The 24,799-nt window shown below is 46.2% G+C and overlaps 1 protein-coding gene across 1 annotated transcript in view; it reads left to right on the top strand.

The window, feature by feature from the left end:
- SPG11 (SPG11 vesicle trafficking associated, spatacsin) overlaps positions 1-23,583 on the top strand; it is a 1,688,331-nt gene extending 1,664,748 nt beyond the window's left edge. The window contains exon 41 of the mRNA XM_069624201.1: positions 22,911-23,583. Within this exon, the coding sequence (XP_069480302.1) occupies positions 22,911-23,091 (181 nt within the window). The 3' untranslated portion in view covers positions 23,092-23,583. The remainder of the gene's footprint in view (positions 1-22,910) is intronic.
- Positions 23,584-24,799: the final 1,216 nt, after the last annotated feature.

The raw sequence follows: 24,799 nt of genomic DNA, 5'->3' as shown, positions 1-24,799 counted from the left end.
TAACCCATTTCCTATCACCCCTCTCCGTTGGCTCCTTTGTACACTAATGCCGTCGGGTTATCTTTAGACACAATTTTTCATTGTAAGTGTCCATACCCTCTGCCCCTATGGGCCCGGAAACCTGGAGGAAGAGATGGTTTCTATGGGGGAGGGGTGGACACTACACTAGGCTTACTGACTTATTCCTTCAAGGATATATATATATATATTTCTGAGGCTTGTGGAATCTGCTTAGATTCACATGCTGTGCATAGGCCGACATCTAATGGAAGCTGCAGAGTATTACAGTTTGTTTTTCGAAACTCGAAAATGGGCGTCGACACAGGGCGTGCCAGTAATACTATCCCTAGTGTGACGTCCACTGTACCCATGATCCCTCACGCATCTAGGACCCTCAGATTGTTTTTTTCCGCCATGCTGGTCGAAAGCACTGAGCGGAGTTCCCTGACTTAGTCAGATTTTACAAATATTATTATATATTTCCCCGTTTATTCCACCTATACGTCGAGTCTCCGAACATCGACACTCGACGCCGGATCGGAGAAAATTCAACCGTCGGACTACAGCAATGGATTTGGGCCTCGGAAGGCCTCTGGCCACGGCCCGGAACTCGGAAGTCCTCTGGACTCGCCCCTGCAAGTAGGGAGAGTGGGGGGTGGCACATATCCTACACTCTGATTAATATAGGTACATTACTTATATTCCTACACTCCCAGCCCGCTGCCACAGGGTGCGTATGGAGGGTACCCCTTTTCAATTTTGCCCCAAGTGCAACCGCAAGTATCCTTGAGTTGACAGACATGCCACGTGTAACCTCTGCTTGCCGAGGGACCACCCCGAGGCGAGTTGCAGAGCGTGCAGTCGGTTTAAACCGAAGACCCTTAAGGACCGTTCGACAAAGCGTTGGGCCCACCACGCCAGGCGACAAGAGGCCATGGCCGCGGAGGGTGCCTTCATCGAGGGCAGCGACGCCGTACTTTCGGACGGCGAGGGCAATGTGGCGTCGATGGACAGCCAAGCGCAAGTCCCCGACCTCAGAAGGTTGTCCGGCAGGGCAGCTATGGGGAAGACCCCCGGCGACACGAGCGCTACCCACACCACTTCCAGCAAACAGAGGTCCAACCGAGACTCGACGTGCACGTCGAGTTCTCGGAAAGAGGCACGTAGAGAACAGTCCACCGAGTCAGTGTCCTCTGGGCGTTCGAGATCGCCTCATGACACCAGGCAACCCGCCACTGTTGCTAAGAGTGCCTCGCTCCCCTTAGTGACTGAGGTTCAGTCGTCGGAGGACAACGCCGACCTCTACCCCCAGGCCGCACTCCAGGAGTCGGCGTCTGCAGGCAGCGCGAAGGCTGCTACCGAATCCCTTACACTCTCCAGAGACAGGGACTCTACCCCGAATTTCGGCGCCAGGCATCAAAAAGCTTTGATAGGGCCCAAAAATCGGGGAAACACTCTTCCACCCACGGGGAGGGGGGAAAACAACAAAGTAAGCAGTTCCAGCCTCTACTTTCACTCCTAAACTACATTCTACTCCACCTAAACAGACGGACAAGTCTCAGTCTCTTGTCCCTAAGGCCCCTGTTCAGGCCAGTAGGTCTAGTCAGGACAAATCTCAGTCTTTTGTCCCTAAGACCCCTGTTCAAACCAGTAGGTCTAGTCAGGATAAAACAGGGAAAGCACTCCAGGAAAGAGTTATTCCCAGTTCAAGGGAATGGTCCAGTGATGACATAGACAGAGTAATGTCAAGGATGTCATCATTGGCAGATTTCCGCGCCAAAAGCCCGGAACACTTTCTCTCTTATACCCCAGAAGGGTCAATTCCCTCAGGCTCTAAGGATCCTATACCCCCAAGTAAGAAGTCTCAGTCTTCAGACCCCTTCTATATACAGCCCTATTCTCAATATCAGGAAGATCCATCCTTTGGTGAGGATCCAGACGTGGGCATGTTTGAAGAACAAACTGGGACAGGCTATTATGGGGATGATGAGGACCAAGAGGAGGAGGAGGAGGACGACCCAGATACATACAGGGTAGTTTCCCCGGTAGATAAAGAGCCCGCGGTTACTGACTCCCCTGTCGACAACCAGCCTCTCCTGAATGAGGTCCTGTCCAGAGCGGCACAGCACTTCCACATTGACATCAAAGGTGCTCAGGAAGAGAGGGACTTTGCAGAGGAATTGGTGGGAGAATGGAGACCTGTTGCTCAGGCCATCCCTATCCTTAAGTCAATAAAAGGCGGATAGACCCTTCCCTTGTTAACCCCAATCTCACTAGGGCAGTAAACCCCAGAATTGAAAAGCTTTTCAGGGCAGCCCAATCTGACCCACTGTACATAAGGGGACATCTCAAACCGGACTCCCTGGTTGTTACAAACACCCCCATAAGAGGGCGGGAATACCCTTGTCATCATACGAAGCTCCCCCCGACAAGGAGAGCAAGAAGATTTATGGCTTGGGCAGGAAAGTAGCCTCCACTTCCGCCTACCAGGCAAGGATTGCCAACTCCACCACCCTGCTGGCTAGTTACAACTGCCACCAGTGGGAAGAAGTCGTGGCTCTCATAGACTCCGCCCCAGAACCCTTAAAAAGCCAATTGGCATGTGTTTCGGCAGAGGGGAGAGCCGTGTCAGGTTGCATTTTAAAATCAACCTTTGATGCCGCGGATAACGCCGGCAGATTAATTACTGAAAGCACGATCATCAAGAGGCATGCTTGGCTACGGCAGTCTGGTTTCAAGGCCGAGACCCAAGCATCATTGATAGATAAGCCAGTGGAGCCGGATCTATTGTTTGGAAAGGCGGTCGAGGACGCGCTGAAGAATGCCAAGGACGAGTACGAGACACTCAAGTCCCTAGGGCAACTAACCAACAAACCCCCTAACCAGAGAGGGAATGGCAATTTTCGTCGGCCTCACGGACAAAACTCCCAAAGAGGCTCAAACTATTCCCAAGGCCAGGGTACTCCATGGAACACTAACCAGCAGTCTACCCAGAGTTATGGCAGGGGTAACAAAAGAGGTAGGGGTAGGGGTAGGGGTAGAGGCAGTCCCAATAAAGGAGGGGGCACGCCTCCACCAAAACAGTGACGCTCCGTTCAGGGTCCCTTCTCACGCATCCCCAGTAGGGGGATGCATTTCCATCTTCACCCAAGCTTGGGAAGGGATCACATCAGACAGATGGGTGCTGTCCACAGTGTCCGCAGGATACTGCATAGAACTCCTAGAGCGTCCCCGAAACCACCCACCACGACAAAGAATACATTCCTTAGACCACCAGAAGATCCTACTCGAAGAGATCGAAAATCTTCTCGCAAAGGACGCGATAGAACTCGTCCCGGGACACCAGGTAAACAAGGGTATTTATTCAACTTACTTCCTTGTGCCAAAAAAAGATTTGACAATGCGCCCAGTATTGGACTTACGGCCTGCAAAGTATGTCAAGCCCCAAAAATTTCGCATGACTACCCTCCAAGAGGTAATTCCCCTCCTAAAAAAGGGGGATTACATGGCAACATTGGATATGAAAGATGCCTATTTTCATATTTCATTGTTCCCAGCGCACAGAAAATATCTGCGCTTCAAGGTGGACAGTCAGCACTACCAGTTCAAGGTTCTGCCCTTCGGGATAGCCTCGGCTCCAAGGGTATTCACCAAGGTACTGGCGGTAGCACACCTACGCAGGGAGGCAATCCCAGTGTACCCTTATCTGGATGACTGGCTCATAACGGGGGAGACCCCAGTAATTTGCAGGACAAACATTCAAAGAACTATCAACCTCATCTTCGAATTGGGCTTCTCCATAAACGAGAAAAAATCAAGTCTGGTGCCCAGCACCTCCAAGCAGTTCCTAGGAGCTGTTCTAAATACTCAAGAGGGGTTGGCTTTTCCTTCAGAGGAAATAATTCGGAATATACTACTGCAAATTCCGCAATATCAAACCGGTCTCCAGATAACAGTACGCAAAGCAATGCGTTTGCTGGGCATGATGGCGTCATGTATTTACCTGGTCCCCTACACGCGCCTGCGCATGCGTCCCATGCAAGAATGGTTGGCGAAACTGTGGTCTCAGGCAAGTGGTCAGTGGGACGATCTAGTGGTCGTTTCGCCAACACTTGTACAAAGCCTCCAATGGTGGACAAGAGACAATGTATCCAAGGGGAAACCCTTTTACGATCCCGAGATATAGGCGGTAGTCACGACGGACGCATGCCTGACAGAATGGGGAGCTCACCATCTCCACCACACAGCTCAGGGTCTCTGGTCTCACACAGTGACCAAGAATCACATCAACCTGCTAGAGCTTCTGGCAGTTTTCAGAGCACTTCAAGCGTTCGAGCCCCACCTACTGAACCTGTGGGTGCAGATCCGGACGGACAGCACGACAGCCATGTTCTACCTGAACCAGCAAGGAGGGACTCGTTTGCCAAATCTGTCCAGACTTGCCCAGAAAATTTGGATATGGGCACTCAGACGGAACATCTTTCTGTCATCTCAACATGTTCCAGGGTATCTCAATTCTCTAGCGGACGCTTTGAGCAGAGATCCCCTTCCGGAGGAACACAAATGGTGTCTACACAGAGAAATCGTAGAAGATCTCTTCTCTCAGTTGGGTTTCCCCACTATAGACCTATTTGCCACAAGCGAAAACAGACAGTGCCCAGGATTCGCATCCAGGTTTCCCCAACCAGACTCCCTGGGGAACGCCCTGTGGATGAACTGGTCAGGGATGTTTGCGTACGCTTTTCCACCAACTCCTCTCATCAGGAAGGTGGTGAACAAGATGAACAGAGAGTCGATGACGCTCGTCCTAGTTGCTCCCATGTGGGCGAGACAACCGTGGTTTCCACACCTACGCAGACTTTCGGTGTGCGAACCCATCAAACTCCCGGGCTGGTACAATCTTTTGTCCCAGCACCAAAGTCAGAAGGTGCATCCTCTACCCAACTCCATGAACCTAGCAGCATGGCTCCTGAGGTCATAGAGTTTGGACATCTCAATTTACCACAGAGGTGTATGGACATCCTAAAAGAGTCTAGGAAACCGAACACGAGGCATTGCTACTTCGACAAATGGAAGAGATTCGTTATCTGGTGCCAGAATAAACAAATCAACCCAGTTGATTGCACTCCTTCCACAATCGTGACATACATGCTCCACCTGCTGGACGCAGGGTTGGTTTTCAACTCACTAAAGGTACACCTGGCAGCACTGTCAGCATACACCACCTCACATAGCAAGGTGTCGTGGTGGAAGGTACCCGTGGTTAAAGCCTTCATGGAGGGAGTAAAAGAGACTTCATCCTCCTATATCTAACCCACCACCAGGATGGGACCTGAAAGTGGTGCTATCTAAACTCATGGGCCCCCCATTCGAGCCAAAGCATAAGACAAGTCTCAAACACCTGACCTATAAGACTGCCTTCTTAGTAGCCATTACATCCATAAGAAGGGTCAGTGAAATTCAGGCTCTGTCTTTGCAGGATCCTTTCTTTACTATTCATAAGGATAAGCTGGTTTCACGGACACACCCTAGGTTCTCACCTAAGTTTATTTCTAGATTCCATGTAAACCAGTCCATCAAGCTTCTCGCTTTCTTCCAAAACCCACATAGTTCGGCTGAGGTTAAACTACACACCCTAGATGTGCATAGGGCGGTCCTTTACTACGTAAACAAGACCAGACCGCTTAGGAAAACAGATCAACTGTTTGTCTCCGTAGCCACAGGCAAAGAGGGAGATCGCGTCTCTAAGGGTGCCATCTCCAAGTGGATTGTCAACTGTATCCAGTTGTGTTACTCTCTTTCTGACAAAACTTTGCCTTTTACGCCCAGAGCCCACTCGACAAGAGGTATTGGGGCCACTCTGGCTTTCATTGCAAATGTTCCCCTTGACAGCATTTGCAAAGCAGCTACTTGGAGCTCTATTCACACTTTTACTCAGCACTACTGCATTGACACCCATTCCAAGACAGATACTCAAGTGGGACAAGCGGTTCTAAGACATTTATTTGCTCATGACCCTTCTCAAATCCCACCTCCTTCTAACACTGCTCGCTAATCTATGCACAGCATGTGATCCAAGCAGATGCCACAAGCCTCAGAAGGGATACATTACTCACCGTAATCGTATTTCTGATGCTTGTATCTGCCTAGATTCACATGCGGCCCACCCTTCCTCCCCTCTGAGAGAAGGCGCATGGAGGCTTGTAGTCTTATCTTATCTATCTTCTATCTGCTTGGATCATCGGTACTCGCGCTACTCCTCGTGTCAGAAAAAATACAATCTGAGGGTCCTAGACGCGTGAGGGATCATGGGTACAGTGGACGTCACACTAGGAATAGTATTACTGGCACCCCCTGTGTCGACGCCCAATTTCGAGTTTCGAAAAACAAACTGTAATACTCTGCAGCTTCCACTAGATGTCGGCCTATGCAGAGCATGTGAATCTAAGCAGATACAAGCATCAGAAATACGATTACCGTGAGTAATGTATCCCATATACGCCTTATGACAAAATTAGATCCCCTTTTAGGAACATATAGAGATACATCCTAAGGACAACCAAAAGCCTAATCTGTCTCTGATGAACACTCGTATTAAGAATGTTTTTAATGACGCTGATGCTTAACTATCTGATTTTATTTTATTTACAGAATTTGAGATAAAGTGAACCATGCCACAAGTTATGTTATGTTAGGTGATATTTGTATAGCGCCTAATGCCACTGGTATGGCCTCAAAAGGGCTGTAGTGGATGAACGCCCTTTGAAAGACCGTAGTCTGTGTTGAACTGTAATGAAAGAAGTGGTAAAATGCATTTGTGCATTTATTGCCAAATCGAAGGTAGGCAGAGAATGACTATGTCTCTAACAGCAGCTCATATTCCAAGGGTGAGAGGGCGGGAGCTGTATTTAAGGATTTAAGTGACAAAAGCTATGTGAACAGCAGGACAGAATTTTTCATGGGACTCAACTGTATTTCATGGGTCGCAGCGCATGAATGTCGGGTGAAGTAGGTCTGAAGCATTAGTTTTAATCGTGCGGCGCGTGACTGCTGTAATAAGAATCAAAGTGGCAAACCTGCATTTGAATAACTGAGAGGCAAAATGTGACTGCTTCCGCAGTGGCAAGATTAGATGTGGCATGCAAACTTACACTGGGAAAACTCCAAGAGGCAGAGTATAATTGTGACACAATATTACAGAGGTGAGATTCAATGTGACAAACTTACATATGGAAAACCCAAGAAGCAAAATGCTCGAGTGGGAGCATATCCCAGTGACAAGAATCAAAGTGACAAACTTACAATTGGAAAATACTCTGGGAGGCAAAAAGCAAGTGTGGCAAATATCGCAGAGGTGAGATTCAAAGTAGCAAACCTATATTGGGAAATGCTCTGGGAGGCAACATGTAAGTGTGGCAAATGTTGCAGAGGTGAGATTCAAAGTAGTAAACCTATTTTGGTAATCTTCCAGGAGGCCAACTGCAGGTGTGACCAAGTATAACAGCATACGAGATTCAAAGTAGACAGACCTATATTGGTAAATACTCTGGGATGCAAAATAAAATAATCTGGGAGGCAAAATGCAAGTGTGGTAAAATATCGGTCATTGGTGAAAAAATAGTTTTCACTAGACCGAAACAAAAAAGGATCGATTTAGGAAGACCAAATAAAATTGATAATTCGGTCTTTCTAAATCGATTCTAAAACCCCTCTCACCCACCTCAAACTCCATCTCCACTCAATCCAATCCCCCACCTGCACTTAACTTAGTCCGTCAATGCTGTCATCCTCTCGGTGCAAGGCCATTTTGGGAATGACAGCTGAATGAGACGCACACAAGTGTACACAGGGGCTGACAGGCGCGGTCGGGCGAGGGATGTCGTGAAAGCAAGTTAAGTGTTTGGGTGTGTGCATGTGTGTGTACATGTATGTGAGGGAGAAGTGTGTGAATGTATGTAATAGGAATGGGAAGGGGAGCAAGTTAAAAAACATATACAAATAAAATTGAATGAATTATGTGAATGTGACAGTAAGTGTGGTGCAGGACAGGAGGGGGTGTGAAAGGAGGGCTTGGTGTGTGCAACCCCCAAATACCTTAAAAACAGAGGGCATAGCAAGGGTTGGGGCCCAACATGATATTACAGCATTTTGAAAGCGACACCAAAATGACCAAAACAAATCAGTATTTTTGGTGTTTGAGTTTCAAAATGTAGTAATATCACATAGAACCAAAATATCACAGTGGCAAGTTTCAAAGTGGCTAACCTATATTAGCAATACTATCGGAGGCAAAATGCAAGCGTGGTGAGATATAACAGTGGTGATATTCAAAGTAAGAAACCTATATTGGGAATACTCTGGGAGGCAAAATGCAGGTGTGGCAAAATATCACAGTGGCGAGATTCCAAGTAGCAACCCTATATTGGGAGTACTCTGTGAGGCAAAATGCAAGAGTGTTAAAATATCAGAGAGGTAAGTTTGGTAAATACTTAGGGAGACCGAATGCAAGTATGGCAAAATATCACAGTTTGCAAGATTTAAGGTAGCAAACCTATATTGGAAATGCTCTGGGGGGCAGAATGCAAGTGTAGCAAAATAAGACGGTAGCGAGATTCAAAGTCACAAACTTATAGTGGGAGTACACTAAGAGGCAAAATGCATCCGTGACAGCTGTAGAGCTGTAAGAACTTGCGTGGCAGAGAAGTGGCAAACAGGAGTGTTGTACAAGAGATTTTTATGAAAGAACACAAGGAATAAATATCCCAAATATCATTAAATACAATACATAGCGCAGGGAACATAATATGCTGTTTGTAAAGATTGTCGCTGCATGAAGGAAAAGGGAAGCTTCTGAAGAGCAACCCAAAAATTTTGAAAGAAAGAAAGTCTTCAACTCCTTATGAAATAGTTCAAAAAAAGGGGCAAGTTGAGAGGAAACAACCGTTTCACTTATTCCCATCCATGGTTGGGTGATGGTGTGATTTGTGGTTTTACCCCACAAATGTTAAGACCACAGCAATCACAAACCCTCCAAGACTAAATTCCTTTTCATTATAGAGTCAAATTGCAAGTTGTCTGTTTAGCAATGGACGCAGCTAGAAGGCATGAATGCAGGAAAGCTCACTCTGCCTAATCAGCCTGAGTTGATTTAGAAAATTACATGAACAGCAGATTAAATGTTCCATCTCTATCGGCTGCATTCTATCAAGTCCTATATTCCACCATAAAGCTTTTGTTCCTTGGTAAAGGTGCTTAATATTTCTCACATCAATCTCAGTCTTGGTTAGTTTTCTAGCTTCCACACTGGCTCGAATGAAGGTGTCTGTTTGCCCAATGAATCTTCTATTGTAAACACGAATTCTATACCATTCAAGTGTTTTGTCTTCTTTCTGCTATTCATACGCATGCTTACAGGGCTAATGAAATGTTTTTTACAGAGCTTGGAAATGGCGCTGTTCTTTGCAGGCAGGGCTGGTTCAATGCCACCAACTTTCGTGAGATGTGCAGAGTGAAGGTGGTGGACATGCCTTTAAATGGGATTGGCCTCTTTTCAGGAAGAAGATAGATGAGTCCTTGCAGGCCATCAAAGCCGATACATAGGCGGTGCATTCTCTCGGCACACTGCAGCAAGCTGACAGTCCCCTCGGTCGGGAAAATCCCTTTTCTCCAGGACGACAAAGATTTATCAGCATTCATACCATTCCCCTTCGTACAGGTCCCCATTTTACATGGCTATGGACTCTTACAAAACAGTCACAATCTTACCAGGGAAACCAGTGCTGCTGCGGTTCCTCGCATACCAGGAACCAGCCATCTAAACATACCTGACCCATCTCGGGTTCGGCCCCCCACTTTCACACCCCAGGGGGAGGGAGGCTCTCCCAATTGTTAGACAAGTAGCAATCCATCACTATAGATGTATCAGTGTTATCCCTTATCCAGCAGGGTCACACACTGGAGTTTGTCGAGCGACCACCTACCAATTCCTCTGTTACAAAAGTTAGAGAAGCACGTACATCTACTACCACAGGAAGTTCAGTCGCTTCTGTCAAAGGGAGCCATCGAAAGAGTCCCACCACATCAACGAGGACAAACGGTGTACTTCAGGTACTTTATAGTAAAAAAGAAGATAGGATGTTGGAGGACCATCCACAACCTTTGGGTCCTCAATACATTCATCAAAGCTCAAACGTTCAGGATGATTACACTGCAGCAAGTTTTATCATAACTGCAAAAAGGGGATTTTCAGGCATACCTGGATCGGAGGATGCATATTTCCACATCCCCATCCATTGAAAGCACCACTGCTACATGCGCTTCATGGTGGGACGACTCCAATACCATTTCAGGGCGCTTACCTTCAGGCTCCGTTCAGCCCAGAAGTTCTTCACCAAATGCTTGACCCCAGTTGTGGCACACCTTCAACGCTCAGGTGCACACGTCTACCCGTACCTCGATGACTGGCTGGTAAGAGCAAAATAATTTTCTCTGGTTGCCCATTATACCGCACAGGCTATTCCATGCCTACAATCTCTAGGATTCTCTGTGAACTTTCCAAAATCCTGTCTGATCCCATCGCAGTCGGGTCTCTGAATTGGAGCTCATGTGGACATGTGTTCTTTTGTGGTGACTCCCTCGGAAGAGAGTGTGCAATCTCTTCTGGTCAAGGTCTGACTGCTCTCCCGACTGCTGATGGCCTCTGTTCATCTCCTGAAGTCTCTATCAGGGATGATGTCCCCATACAACCCTCTCCTTCAGCATTGCAGGCTGCGCATGCGGCCTCTCAAGGAGTTCTTCGATGCATGCTGGCGGGAGAACAAGATCTCACTAATGCAACAATTCAGGTAGGCACTACGCTGGTGGTCAACCCAGCCTCACCTTGTACATGCCACTCATTCTCATGACTGACACCTACCTGGAAGCAGGGGGTCAAGTCCTAAAAATAAATGTGGGGGGACTCATCAACAAACGCAATGGGTTGTGTCGTCGCCAGAAAATAGCATATTAAGGTGAAATATGCACATTTAATTAAATTGGCTTTGCATAACCAGCCAATTTGCACAGGAAGTATGGCATTTGCCTTTCATAAAATCAACACACACACAAAATGAAGAGAGGATGTGTTTTTCTAATTGTTTTTTTTTTTAAAACGTTTAAAGATGTAGAATGTTTTAAACTGCAAGAACCAATACAAATGTTTCCCTGGGACTTGCAGTACCAAAATGGGACATTTCACCTTTAGTTGCTTGTTATTTTTCATTAGGCTATAGTGTCAGGCCTGCAAACCTGACGACTGCGATCCCTGAGGTCGTTTTAATTCATACATTCAAAGAAGACTTTCAGTGTTTCTCATTTTAGCTGGGGGGTACGCGGGGCGGCTGAGTCCACCCTCTGAAAAAGTGTGTTCCCTCGACTTCTGCCCTGCCTGGAAGGCTTGGGTGCGCATACAGGGAATCTGCATGCCAGGGGTCTCTGGACAGAGGAGGAGAAGTCTCTCCATATCAAACTTCTAAACCACGCGCACTCTTTCTGGCCCTGAAGTCCTTGCTTCCTCATTGCAGCGGTCGGGGGGGTAAGCAGGGAGGCACCATGTGCCTCTCCCTGTCCACAGAAGTACAGGTGCTGTGGCAATGGGCACTGAAGAAGCAGATGTTTCTCCTTCCCTTTTATCTACCAGATGCTCGGAGCATAATGGTGGATTCCCTCGGCATTGAACTCCACTCCTATCACGAATGGGAGCTCCAGGAGTCTCAAATCTGCTGGATTTTCCATCGCTGGGGCACATCCGAAATTTGACCTGTTCGCCACCCACGACAAGAGGTGCGTGACCATTGCCACCAGGTTCCTTCATCCGGAGAGCTTGGGAGATGCCTTCACATTCCGCTGGGAGAGAATGGCACACTCGGCCATCAAGGTGCACCTCACTGCTATTTCCCGATATACCTGCTCCTCTTCTGCACCTTCTCTACGGCCCAACCGCTTGGTCAAGGAATTCATCAGGGCCCTGTTCCGTTTCCTTCCCACCAGTCATGTGACCAGCTCTGGGCTGGCAGCTGAATGTCATCCTTTCAAGACTCCTGAGACCTCCATTTGAACCTATGCATCGAGTTACACTCAAGTTCCTGTCCTGGAAGAATGACTTACTTGTCGCCATCATGTTGGCTTGCCATCTAGGGGAGATCCAGGCTTTCCTGCAAAGCCCCCTACCCAATGTTCCACAAGTAAAAGGTTGTGTTTCTCCTAGAGAACGCTCATTGCATTCTAGGGACGTGTCTGTGCTTTATAGTACTATATCTCCCCCCAAAGTCGTTCAAGAAGACCACTCTGCTTTTTGTTGTCTTTAGCCCCTCTGGGATGGGAATACACTTTCCAAGTCATCAACTGCCAGGTCAATTTCCTCCTGCCTCTTCTTCAGGCATCAACAGGCTGGCAGGCACAGTGTTCATTCAACGAGGGCAGTAGCTGCCACAATAGCTTTCCTCTCTGCAGTTCCACTTTTGGACATCTGCAGGGCCACAACCTGTAGATCTGTGCACAACTTTACAAGGTTTTACTGTGTCGACAGGGATTCTGCGGCAGAGTCCAGAGTCGGCCAGGCGGTTCTGCATAACCTGTTTTGTGTAAGGTGAGTGTCTCCTGTGGTAAGTCTTTCTACAAGGATCTTACTTCCACCCATTATGGTTAGGTGTACTGCTTTGTAATCCATACAACATGTGAATCTTTTTTCATTTTTTTTGATTTGTTCTTGATTCCATTATAACATAACAGAACCTTTACAAAAACATAATATCACATAATCATTACAGTATATATCGTATCAAAAGGGATAAGAACAACATTACATAAAACTCATTAAAAACTTCTTAAAACACTTATTTGTCAAAAATAGAATTTTGCAATTCATACCAATTGTTTATGGATGAAAAAAATATGCATGGAAAAGAATATCATAAAGAATAGTATGAATTTGGGAGCGTGGTACATTGTTTCTTACTTTGATAAGTTTGTTGAAACACGGGTTCATAACGTATCCCAGGAAACGTACTCAAAATAAAATACGAAGCAGTCATGATATATCAGTTCAACAGTATTGGAAATTGACATGATAATACTTTAAACAGAATTGCAGTCACTAACATTAACATAAGTGCTTAGTTCCTTTTCTATCAATTTACAGAACCTCATTAAAGCATTATAAGTACCTTGCATCATTCTAACCCATAGGAATGTTAAACAGTCGGTGTAGTGGTGTAGTGGACATTCACAAATTCCATGAGTAGAACAGTTCTTGTGTGTTTAAAGTGCGGACAATGTAAAATTAGATGCTTAAGTGTTTCAATGGGTTCAGTACATAAGGGAAATCTACAGTGCTTATTTTCAGATTTCATGTCGGACTTGGCCCAATTCGAAATCCTTTCTTTGGTGTAGAACAGATTAAATTTGAACCATAGATAAGCTTTTCGCGTGTGATTACAGGGAAATAAAATTATATGATCATATCTAGGTATATGCTGTTTTGTAAATAGATAATATTCCTTGTACAGTTTGTATTTGCCTATTTGTTCAATCGTTGTACACCAATCAAGTTTGAATATTTTTTTTTTTTTTGCATAAGCAGGTCTAATATAGGCATCATCCACCGTGATATGAGCTTCAATCAAAATGGCCTGTACTTTGGCCTGGTATTGAGCCAAGGGAATCGTGGGCATTGATTCAATAGTTTTCCTCAAGTCGCCAAATAAGGAATTCGTCCGAGGATAAATTATTTTTGCAAAATGAAAGATCCAATGCTGGAGAAGGAATAAGTTACTTACCTTCAACTCCTGTTCTCTAGCATTGCTATCTTTCATCGATTCACATGCGACCCTCCCTCCCACCCTGCTTGGCTCAAGTTGCGACTTTACGTGCGCTATGCCATATCTGAAGATGAACTCCAGGGGTGGAGCTAAAGGAGCCTTTCAATTGGCTGTGGGCAATATGACCCAAGAATTACTATATTAGAGCACTAACGTGAATGCATTTTCAGTTTTAAATTAAAACTGCTCTATGTTACCGAGGATTCCCAGCATGATGGGGAATATTCATACAGTATGTGATCTATGAAAGATAATAATGCTGGAGAACATGAGTTACAGGTAAGTAACTTATTCCTTCTATACCATTCAGGGGTGTTGTCATCTTTCTGCTATTCCGATGTATTCTTGTAGGGATAATCAAGTGGCATGGGGCCTTGTTACATGTTTGATGTTATTTCGGTGGTGAAATACCACCAAACAGTTTTAACATTAACACCACTTGGTCTGGCGGAATTACTGCTGAATTCCAAGTGGTGGTAGGTGGCGTTAGTCCCCCATTTATTGGACTCCAAAGGACTCCATGGGTATTTCGACTGAATTACTGCAGATGGTAATTCTGCCGATTTGGACATTTTTGGGCAGTAAGGCGGAGGAAAAACAGCAGAGGAATTACCTGCAGCATTGTGCTGCAGGTTTTTCCTCGGCCTTACCTCGAAACCTGAAGTTCGATGGTGCATCAGTGCGGCAGTAATACAATGGTAACCACTGCATTACCACCATTTCTGTCCACACTCATAATGAGGCCCATGGTGTTTTTCTGAGACGTGTCCCAGTTGATGTTATGTTATTTTTTTTCTTTTTTTGTTTTTTTTTGTAACTCACACTTCCTGTGTTATGCTCAAAGTAGTCCTTTATTGCCACCCTCAGGTCCTCCCTGAATACTGTGTCCTTCAATGTTTCGGCCCTGAGCCACTGTTGTGGGCTTGACAACTCTCTGGTCTGATCTATCAAGCTTGGGGTCTAGAGTACAATTAAAGTCCCCCCTAGTATAACTGCTCCCTCCATATATGGGCTGATCTTAGCATATAGGTTCCTGAAATATATCGTGGTATCATTATTCGGGGCATATATATTGATAACGTTTACTTCTATGTTTTCCACTAACCCTTTTAGCAATACTATTCTGCCGTCCTTCTCTGCATTATGTTGGAGTAGTTTAAATGGAACATGTGGTGCTATCCACGTGATAATCCCTCTGGCATACATAGAATATGTTGCGCCTACTGTAGTCTCTTTCCATTTCCTCTTCACCACTTCTAGCTTATCCCTGGTCAAATGGGTTTCCTGTAACAATGCGATATCTATTTTCTGCCTTTTCAGGTACATCATAACCTTATTCTGTTTAATATAACTGTTTAGCCCTCTCACGTTCCAGGTCCCCCATGTCAACCATTCCCCACTCCTCCTGATTCCGCTCCTGCCCTCCTTTTCCTAAGAACTGGCTTATGATTGTGGGCTCCCCCCCTCCCAGCACTCCAAACTCCTCACCCTCCCCCCACTACACCCTCCCCAACTACCCCATCAAACTTCACTCCCATCCCTTTAAACTGTTGTCTAGCGCCATTCCCTGGATCTCAGGCCTCCCCACATCTAGTCCTTCCCTCAGGTCTAACCGAAACTCAGAACTCTGTAGGATAGATACCAACCTATCAGTATCTCAACAAAACTACCTACTGGGGTTGCTAGTGTGTTCCTCTGCTAACTCCCTCCTGACCTTCTAGGCAACGTAGGTGTCCTCTATTTATGATTCACTATTAGGCACCCCACATTTCCCTCTATATTCTAGTCCGTAGTCCGTGTAACCACAGCAATCACCCTCCCACTGCTCAGATCATACTACTTCTCTGCGGGATCTTCATTCACTTCTCCATTCCATTTCCGATCTGATCCGTAGCTCCAGCTGGGCAATTCTGCGCGTCTAGCCATGTTGTCGCTTCCTCAGGGGTATCAAAGAAATAGGTTTTTCTATTGTGTATCACCTTCAGCTTCGCGGGGTAGAGCAGCATGTATTTGTATCCGGCTTTGCGCAACCTCCTCTTGATAGACACATAGTTCAATCTCTGTCGTTGCACCAAGAAGATGTAGTCTGGGTATGCTGTGATCGTCGCTGATCCTCTGCATATGGTGCCCCCTTTGTGGAAATGCTCCAGGATCTTCTCTCTGTCTTTGTAGTTTAATATTTTTGCGATTAGCGGTCTGGGAGGGGCCCCTGGACGCGGCCACTTAGTCTGAGCTCTGTGAGCTCTCTCCACTTGAAATCCCTGGGTGAGTGCTCCTCCTTTATCTCCTGCAGCAGCATATTCTCCAAATAATCAGTCGGTTCTGAGCCCTCTTCTCCTTCTGGGAGTCCCACAATGCGGATGTTATTTCTTCGTGCCCACCCTTCCGCTTCTTCAGCCCTGTTTGTTTTCCAGGTTGCGCACTTGTTGTTGCAGGATGGCAACCTCCTCAGCATTCTCAGTGCATATGTTCGTGTTGGATTTCACATCTGTTTTCAGCCCACTTGTGCGCTCTGCTAGCTTCCTGTCATCTTGCCACAAGAGATTAAAGTCTATGCTAACCGCGTCGATTTTATTTTAGTGAGGCCCTCAGTTTTGTCATGGCTGATTCAATTTTCCATTCCCACAACATCTTTAGCTTTGCTTTGGCGTTTAGGATTGCTGATCATTTCGCGAGTGGACCGCCTCCCCTTGTATTTCTGGTTTCTTGGGCTTCACCACTTATCTTACTGGAGATGTTTTGGTGAAATCCTCCATCGTTGCTTACTTCCCTTTAGACTTGACTCCTTTTGACGCCATGTCTCCTCCCGGGAGTACCAGACCCCAATCTCCAGCGTCGGGTCCCCGGTGTCTGAATCGTGTGCTGAGAGCTGGGCTCTGCTCATCCAGCACGCCGTATCCTACTTCCCCTCAGCGCTTCCTCGACTGCTTCCGCAGCCCTCTATTTACTTGTGCTGCTGTTGTCCGACCTCACCAGTGGTCTGTTCTCCGTGATTGTCCATGCACGCCCCTCTGCGCACCTACTTTGTGTTCACTTGTAGGATTTGACTTGATGGCTTTTCGGCTGTGGGCACCACTTTACCACATACACCTTTGGCGCAGGCAGCTACGATCTAGCATGTGCCTTGGGAGGGGCTACCCTGTGGTACTGTTCCACTGCCCGCTCTCTGCGGGGGTCCGTCTCTGGCAATCCACAACTGATGCTGCCTCTGAGCGCTCTTTTTTTCGAGACACTACCCCACAACGGGGGCCTCGCGTGACACTGTGTCCGGGGGGAGAGGGGGTTTACTCCTGATCCCCCGCCTCCGGGTCCAACACCTTGCCCCCACACTTCACTGTCTTTGCATCAGCCAGTTACATTGGTTCACTCCTCAAGCCCAGTTCACCGTGTCTCTCGGGCATTGTTCATAAGTCTCCTGTTCTTATGCATAGTTTGGTATCATGCCCCCCACTCTTCCCCTAATACGTGGCAGTATGCTGATGGCCCCTCACTCACAGGCCAAGCGTCTCAATCCACTCCCTAGAGGCTCTGCGCCATTCAGTCTCATATAATATATCACTGTAGCCCCCTGTGTCTCACACCTTAGGTACTGTCCTCCCCAGCCTCCTGGATACCAGTGTGTCTTGGCATTTGCTTGTCTTTTAGGCCTCCACTAATGTTTTACTGTGCGGGGGATTGCATCTTTTATGCCCAGCTCCTCCTGGATCCTTTGTGCTGGCATTGGCCGCGTGCCATCTTGAATTCTATTGTTCGTCCCGTCCTTCGTTACTCCCTCATTTTTGTGTCTGGGGTCATTAGCTAGTAAATCTCATTCAACTTATTGTGTGCCTTTCAATGCGGCGTACCGAGTGCCTCCCGGCATCCGCTGTCTTCTTTGTACAGTATTTCCTCGTTCCAGGCCACTGCCTTTGCTGCGTTCCGTCCGTTACAATGTATCCACGTCTGATACATGAGCAGCGACTGCAGGCTGTTGCAATGTTATGGACCTCCGCATTCCCTCCTATGCGCGTTCCGTTGTGCTGGTCTCCCCGGTCATTTCATCTGCGTACCCGATCTCTGGGGCACCTCTGCAGATTCTGCTTCATTCGGGCTTGTCACTGGCGCCATCGTATCGTGCACCGTGATGCCGACCTTCCATCTTCATGTCCATAACTGCTCGTAGGAGTTTTCGATCCCAGCGCTCTTCACCCTGTGAGTGCACGTCACCTTCATGCCTCTATAACTCTGTTTATTCTTGATGTAGCTCTGTATTTCCGACCTAATACGGCTCGGATCAGTGTCGGATCACGGGAGTCTACGAAATCTGCTCCCTAGCTCATGGCCTCATACCCACGCCACCATGTTATGTTATGTTACTTGGCATTTATATAGCGCTCTATATATAAATGGTATGACATCAAATCGCTGGTAGGTTGAACGCTCTCGGGGAACCGCAGTTCAGGTCAGTAGAGAGAGGTAGTGTTTTAGGGTGCGTGGGTGCACCAGTTATGTGTGCAGCTGATGTAATAGAAGTATGGTAGCTGCATCCTAGCATTAGGTGTGGTGTTGAAGATATTATTTGGAATGTGTGCAGTCTGGTGGGTGGACATCCAGACTGGGGTTGGCTGTGTTAGGCCTGAAGGACGCTTATGTGAGCAGCTAGGCCGGAATGTCATCGGATAGCTGCGTTTTATTAGGGTGTTGCAGGGCTCATGGTAGTGTTCGTATGTGAACAGCTAGGCAGAATTGTTCAGGGGTATAGCTGTGTTCTAGTAGAGTGATGGTGTATAGTAGAGAGTAGACATAATGATGTGATAAGATATGAAGGTTCATCTTGTAGACATACACACTCACAGTGACAGTGGGCTGGGTTTATGGTAATGAGGGGCATACGGATATATAGTAACAGCACAGGGTTAAGAAAGCAGAGTGCACAGTGATATATGGGCACAGTGGGCACACATGACGACGAGAGGGTTGAGTAGTACATTGGGATACATAGCGACATCATGGCAGGGAGCAAAGCGACATACGGACGCACAGTGATAGGGGGCTCGGCTTACAGCGATAGGACGGGACATAGGGATATACAACAGCCGCATGGGAACAGGAAATCAGGGTACACAGAGACACGTGCACGGAGGGCACACGCGGGAGCTGGAGGGTGGGGTAATTCCATCCATTTCACCCATTCAGTCCATCTGTCTATTCCATCACTGCATCCGTCTTTATCTTCCATTTCTTCATCCGTTCATTCAGACCACAATGCATTCGAGCGATCCATCAATCCATTTTTACAATTTCTTCATCCATTCATTCTATTTATCCATTCTGTCAATGCTTCCATCCTTTTCTTCCATTTCTTCATCCATTCATTCCATCTATCCGATGCCTTACATCACTTCCATTCTATCCATTCCATCCATCAATTCCATGTATATATATTCCACTTATTCTGCACGCATCTATGCAGTTCATTCCATCTATTCATTCCACATGCCTCCATCCATTTCATCCATCCATTCCTTCCATTCCATCTATCCCCTCCACCCATCCCCTCCCATCCATCCCCTCCATTTCATCCATCCCTCCATCCCATCCTTATGTTCCGTCCATCCATCCGTTCCGTTCGTTCGTTCGTTCGTTCGTTCGTTCGTTCGTTCGTTCGATCCATCTGATCCCTCCATTCCATTCATTCTATTTCATTCGTTCCATCTATTCCATTCCATCCATCAAATCCATATACAGATATTCCATCAATTTCATTTCTCCATTCCATCCATCCCTTTCTTCCATCCCTCCATCTATTCAATACATGCCATTCCGTTCTATACATTTCATCCATCCATCTCATCCTTCCATTCCATCTATCAATTTCATCTATCCATTCGATCTGTCCATGCCGTCCTTTCCGTCCACTCCATCCGTTCCGTCCATTCTATCATTTCCATATACATGTATTCCATCTATTCCATTGATCATTTCGATATGGCTACCTTCCATTCATTCCACATGCATCCATTGCATCCATTCGTTCCATATGTGTCCATCCATTCCATTAATTCCTTCTTTTACATCTATTCTATACATCAATTCCATCGATTAATTCCATCCATCTCTCCTTTCCATCTATTCCATCCATTCCATCCATCAACTCTGTCCCTCCACTCCATTCATTTATTCAATCCATCTACTCCATCCATCCATTCATCTATTCTATCCAGTGCATAGGATCTAAGGATCATTATTCGTTGTTTATATACAGTTGTCTATAGCCAAATCAGTGAACGTATTCTTGACTCCCAGTGTGTAATTAGTCCTTGGGTTGTTGGGGGTTCGGACGCATCATTAGGGCTGTTGTTGGTGTTATGAAAAGAGCCATGTTTTTAGTAATTTGCAGAATGTCATATAGTCTTGGCTGTGTGGGATGTGTGGTGGAAGCGAGTTCCACAGAGTCTGGGCCAATGCTGAGAAGGAGGATCCTCCAATCTTGATGGAATAAGTGCTAGGGATCACTCAGAGTAGGGCAGAGCTTGACCTTAGGGTGCGGGGTGGGAGGTATGGTTTTATCTGCATGTCATCTGCATGACCACCAATTGGGATTCTCCTAGTGTTCCTTTAAAACTTCACAGTGGACATTCACACCAAATCAGATGCTAACTTTGACCAAGTCATGTTAAGAAACTTTTATGGAAACATGGGGAAAGGAAGGTGACCTCTCAGATTAAGAGCAAGATACTCCTTGTAGTAACTTCAGTGTTATTAGACACCCCTCCTTTTCATGTACTTGTTTTCTACTTCATGACTTCTTTACACACCTAGACACAAACAATTCTGGCAATCTGACGTGACAAAGGCCCCTGGCTTTGCCTGTGGATATTGGATCGCGTAGTCCTAGGGGCAAGCAGCCACTACCTGTGGCATAATCATAGCAAAAGGGGTGTCCCGAAAAAGGGAGGAACTAGAGCTGGGACTAACAATCAAAAAGCAACAAGAAGGTGATTGATCCCCAATTTACTTGAAGTGATTCAACACATTAATTTTTGTTGTAATAAATACCAATGCAGCATAAGGCTGAATCCAGAGTGGGTGCATGGGAGTTCCCTGGGATCACACCAACAGGCCCCAAGACCTTGACAGAGGGCTGTCACTTAACAGATACCCAAACTATGTCTATCTCTTTATGGAACCCTGGTGCAACAGAGGCACGCAAACTGTACCAGATGTAAAAAGAAAAGGGAGCAGCCACCTTCAGTGCTCGAAGGCAGTCTCCTCAGCTTTGTCCAGAGTGCACAAAGGCAATCCAAGATGGCAGCAATGTATAAAATCGTCTTGGTCCACATCGCTGTGCATTATGGAAAAGAGTTATTGAAACTTGATGTATTCAGTCCAGTAAACCCGCTACTCCACTCACAGAGCAGACCCACTGAATAGAAAAAGATGCACTCGATCCCACGTGGGCCGGCCCACAGACAGAGGTTATGACCCTACAAAGGAATGTGCAGTTGTGACTCGGTTTGAGGAGTTGGTGAACAAGACATGGAGGTTGTGATAGAGAGCAAGCTATGGAGAGGCAGAGAGAGGAGGCTAAGGAAGGTACAAATAACATTTGAAAGAGGGTACGAGGAGAAGTAGAATTGAGGAGGTGGTTGGATAGAACATTGAAGAGGAGGGAGGAAGGAGCATTAGACCAGTGAATATTCAAGAGAAGGATGACAGACCACTCAGAAAAAGTGAGGTGTGAACATTAAGGAGCGAGCAGAAGGAAGGGGAAGGTGTGCAGAATATGGAGGAGCAGGAGAAAGGAACATCAGTGGTGAAGTTGCAGTGAATATTCAGGCGGAGGAAGGGGGGATTCAGAACAAAGGAGGAGAGAACATTGAAGAGGTGGGAGGAAGCAACCCCAGGAGCTTGATGGAGAGGACAATCAGAAGAAAGAGGAGGACATTTTCAGTAGTGGTAGGAACTGGAAGTATTGAGGGTGACCTGAGAGGAAGTCTTATGTGGGTAGACCTAAGACGGCCATAGGTATGAGCCCATGACATGGAGTAGAGGATATTGAAGAGCAGCAATGCTTGGTATAGATAAGAGACTCAAGAGAGGTTCTCTTAGGTACAAGAGTGGTGGTTTGTGGACCATTGAGGAGGTAGACTGGGAAGGCCTCTTGGGGGCAGAGCCAGGGCACAGAAAGAGAGAAAGGTAGGTGGCAAACAGGTTTTTAAGAATCAAAGAAGAGAAACAGCCCCTGGTGGACGTTCTGGGGCTGACGCAAAAAAGGTTCACTGTACCGAGCTCTCCAACCACTCAGGCACGCAGTCATTAGGCCCACGCAGGCATGTGTACGTGGGTCCAGTGACCCTGAGAAAGGTCACGAATGAGAACTAGATAGCCACAAGACTGCATATACAGGAAACAAGAAAGAAGTACAGTGGATACATAAAAACACAAGTACTGCTTATTAAGGCTGAACCTTCTGTGGAAGGAAGCCGGATTGATCCTAACAGTAATTGGAGCTCAGTCTTATTGAACGAGAATAGAAACCATCCTGTTTACTTTTGAAAATGTGAAGCTGCTTTATAGCACTTGGCCTAACTTTTGTAAAGTCACAAATCTTTTTGCATTTGTTTAATTTTCTGTGTGGGCGTGTCATGTTGATCCTATTCAGTTTTGTGACACTGACTAGGGAGTGAAACAAATTTAAGGGGGGTGTTTGAGAGAAAGAGAAATGGGGACAAAATGAAGATGACAAACCACATATCCTGTGATGGGCAGGACTCAGATGTGGGGAAAGGCTGTACAAGTATCATTTTCCTTCATGACAGATATGTCTGTCCCCTTCATTACGAGGGGTGAGGGATTGGAGTTTCTGGGAGGGGGATTTGAGTGCAACTTGGAGTGCTGGAGTGAAGACATGAGTAACTTGTTATTTATCGATTACTTCAAATGCAGGGTACTTTACTTGGAACGTCTCACCCATCACACTTCACTGTGACTTCGTGACAGTTATAGTTAATGATGATCTATATATTTAATGAGGCTGATACTTTTTCACCCCTTTTATCATTTATCTCCCAGGTTTCAGCAGCATCGCCCAACTCCATCCACCACCCATAACCTGAAGAAACTACTTGGCTACTGCGAAGATATCTTCCTCTACTACCAGCTGGCATACAATAACAAGTTCTACGACGTTGTGAACATTCTTCTAAAAGAGCCTCAGACAAGTTGCTACCTCAAAGACATGCTTTCCTGTTAAGGGGCGATCCAAGTGCTGAGGCAGTGGTAACAAATTGCAAACTCACAGCTTCTCCAGGTTCGGTCACACTACCTGCTCTATAAGTCTACAAGTGCAGGAGCACTCTGAAGACCCTTTATCCTGTGATAACAGGCTCTGTGAGCCACACAAATGCTTTGTAGAACAAACAGTGAGTTTAAAAGCATCAGAATACTCATTGGCTTCAAGAGGCCCGAGCCGATCTGAACACAGGGCTTCTTACAAAGCTTCTGTCTTGTTGGAAGGCTAACAGTATTTCTTCCTTGGACTGGGCTGTAGAATACAGTATCTGTCCCCAAATAAGGTGGAAAACATGCAGGGCTGGTCCCCCGCCATGTAAAGACTTTATTTGATTTTTCACGTGTCCACCCCTAAATACACATTGCACTTTTCCATGTGTGCCCTACTTTTAAGGTACCATGCTTTGTTACTTGCTCATCTGCTTATATAATAAATAACACTGACCCAAAATCAGTCAATGAAATGTGCCTCTCTTCCTTCCTTAGCATCATCACTGTATAAGATAGGTAGGGGTGCTGGGTGACAGATTGGAGAACATTGCATGCCAGCAATGGGTGCAGGGAACAGCCTGACATCATTGTCATTGAGAATTGAAATATCTGCCTTTTGACAAAGTCATGTACAAGAACAATGGGTTTGTTCGGATGGTCATGGTACTAGGTTCAAAGTCAGTAGTTGTCAGATTGTAGTTCTCACTCCCCACACACACTGTGGGCAGTGAAGCTTTTCTCTTTGCCTATGCCTCCCTTAATGATTTTAGTTGGTTAGAATCACAAATGTTCTCTGTTAAAGGCAACTTCATTGATTGGTCTTTGATTCTTGCTTTTGTGGCATGGCACAGATGGACCAAAAGCAGCAAGTGAAGATAGCTGATCTTACATCGTACATAGTGTTAATGAAGTCCAAGGTGGCATAAGGGCTTTCACCTCCAAACTTCATACCAAGTGCAAACCCTCCTCTAAAGTAGATATTTCCAGACAGGTTGGTGCTCCTCTCGGGCTGCGTGGGGGGGGGCACAAATACTTTAGATATCAGACTATTGAGCCATCAATTTACATAGTGAATGTGTTATGTGAAAGTTTTTTTGAGATCTAAAACAGCAAAAAGAGTGATGTGTAGCTTAATACTGTGGGACATTCATGCCTCTGCAGGTAAAGGGTGTTATTGCTGAAGCATGTGGTTGTCCACATTTTTTCAAATTAACATTTCGATTGAACATTCACACGAAGTGACTCATTGATTAAAAATGTTCACAAGTCTTGAGACATGTTTTCAAGCTGCTGGAAATCAGAAAAGAGCACATAGGTTGTCTTTCATGATCAAGAGGAGTACCGTGTCACCATTACAGATTATAGTGCAAGCCAAAGCCAGAACAAAACAGCAAGAATCACAGCCTCCCTAACACAGATGTGTCTTCCGCCTGGCTCCATCACTCTTCTGTTTAATACCCTGAATATCAATTTGTCATTACAGAGTTTAGGAAATAGTTTGGTGACGATCCCTCCACCATTTAGTGTATGCAGGTTCCCGATCTGAACTCTGTCACTGTCAATGATGCGTTACAGATGTGATGGTGGAATGTAATGGGTGTTAAGGGAGGTCATTTATTATGAAAGTTGCAACCATCCGCACTAATATTTCTGGTAGTCTTCCACCATTGGCCCATACC

The sequence above is a fragment of the Ambystoma mexicanum genome, chromosome 11, assembly GCF_040938575.1.
Source record: "Ambystoma mexicanum isolate Mex_15411 chromosome 11, UKY_AmexF1_1, whole genome shotgun sequence".
Classification (NCBI taxonomy): domain Eukaryota; kingdom Metazoa; phylum Chordata; class Amphibia; order Caudata; family Ambystomatidae; genus Ambystoma; species Ambystoma mexicanum.
This window is presented reverse-complemented; position numbering and strand designations above follow the sequence as displayed.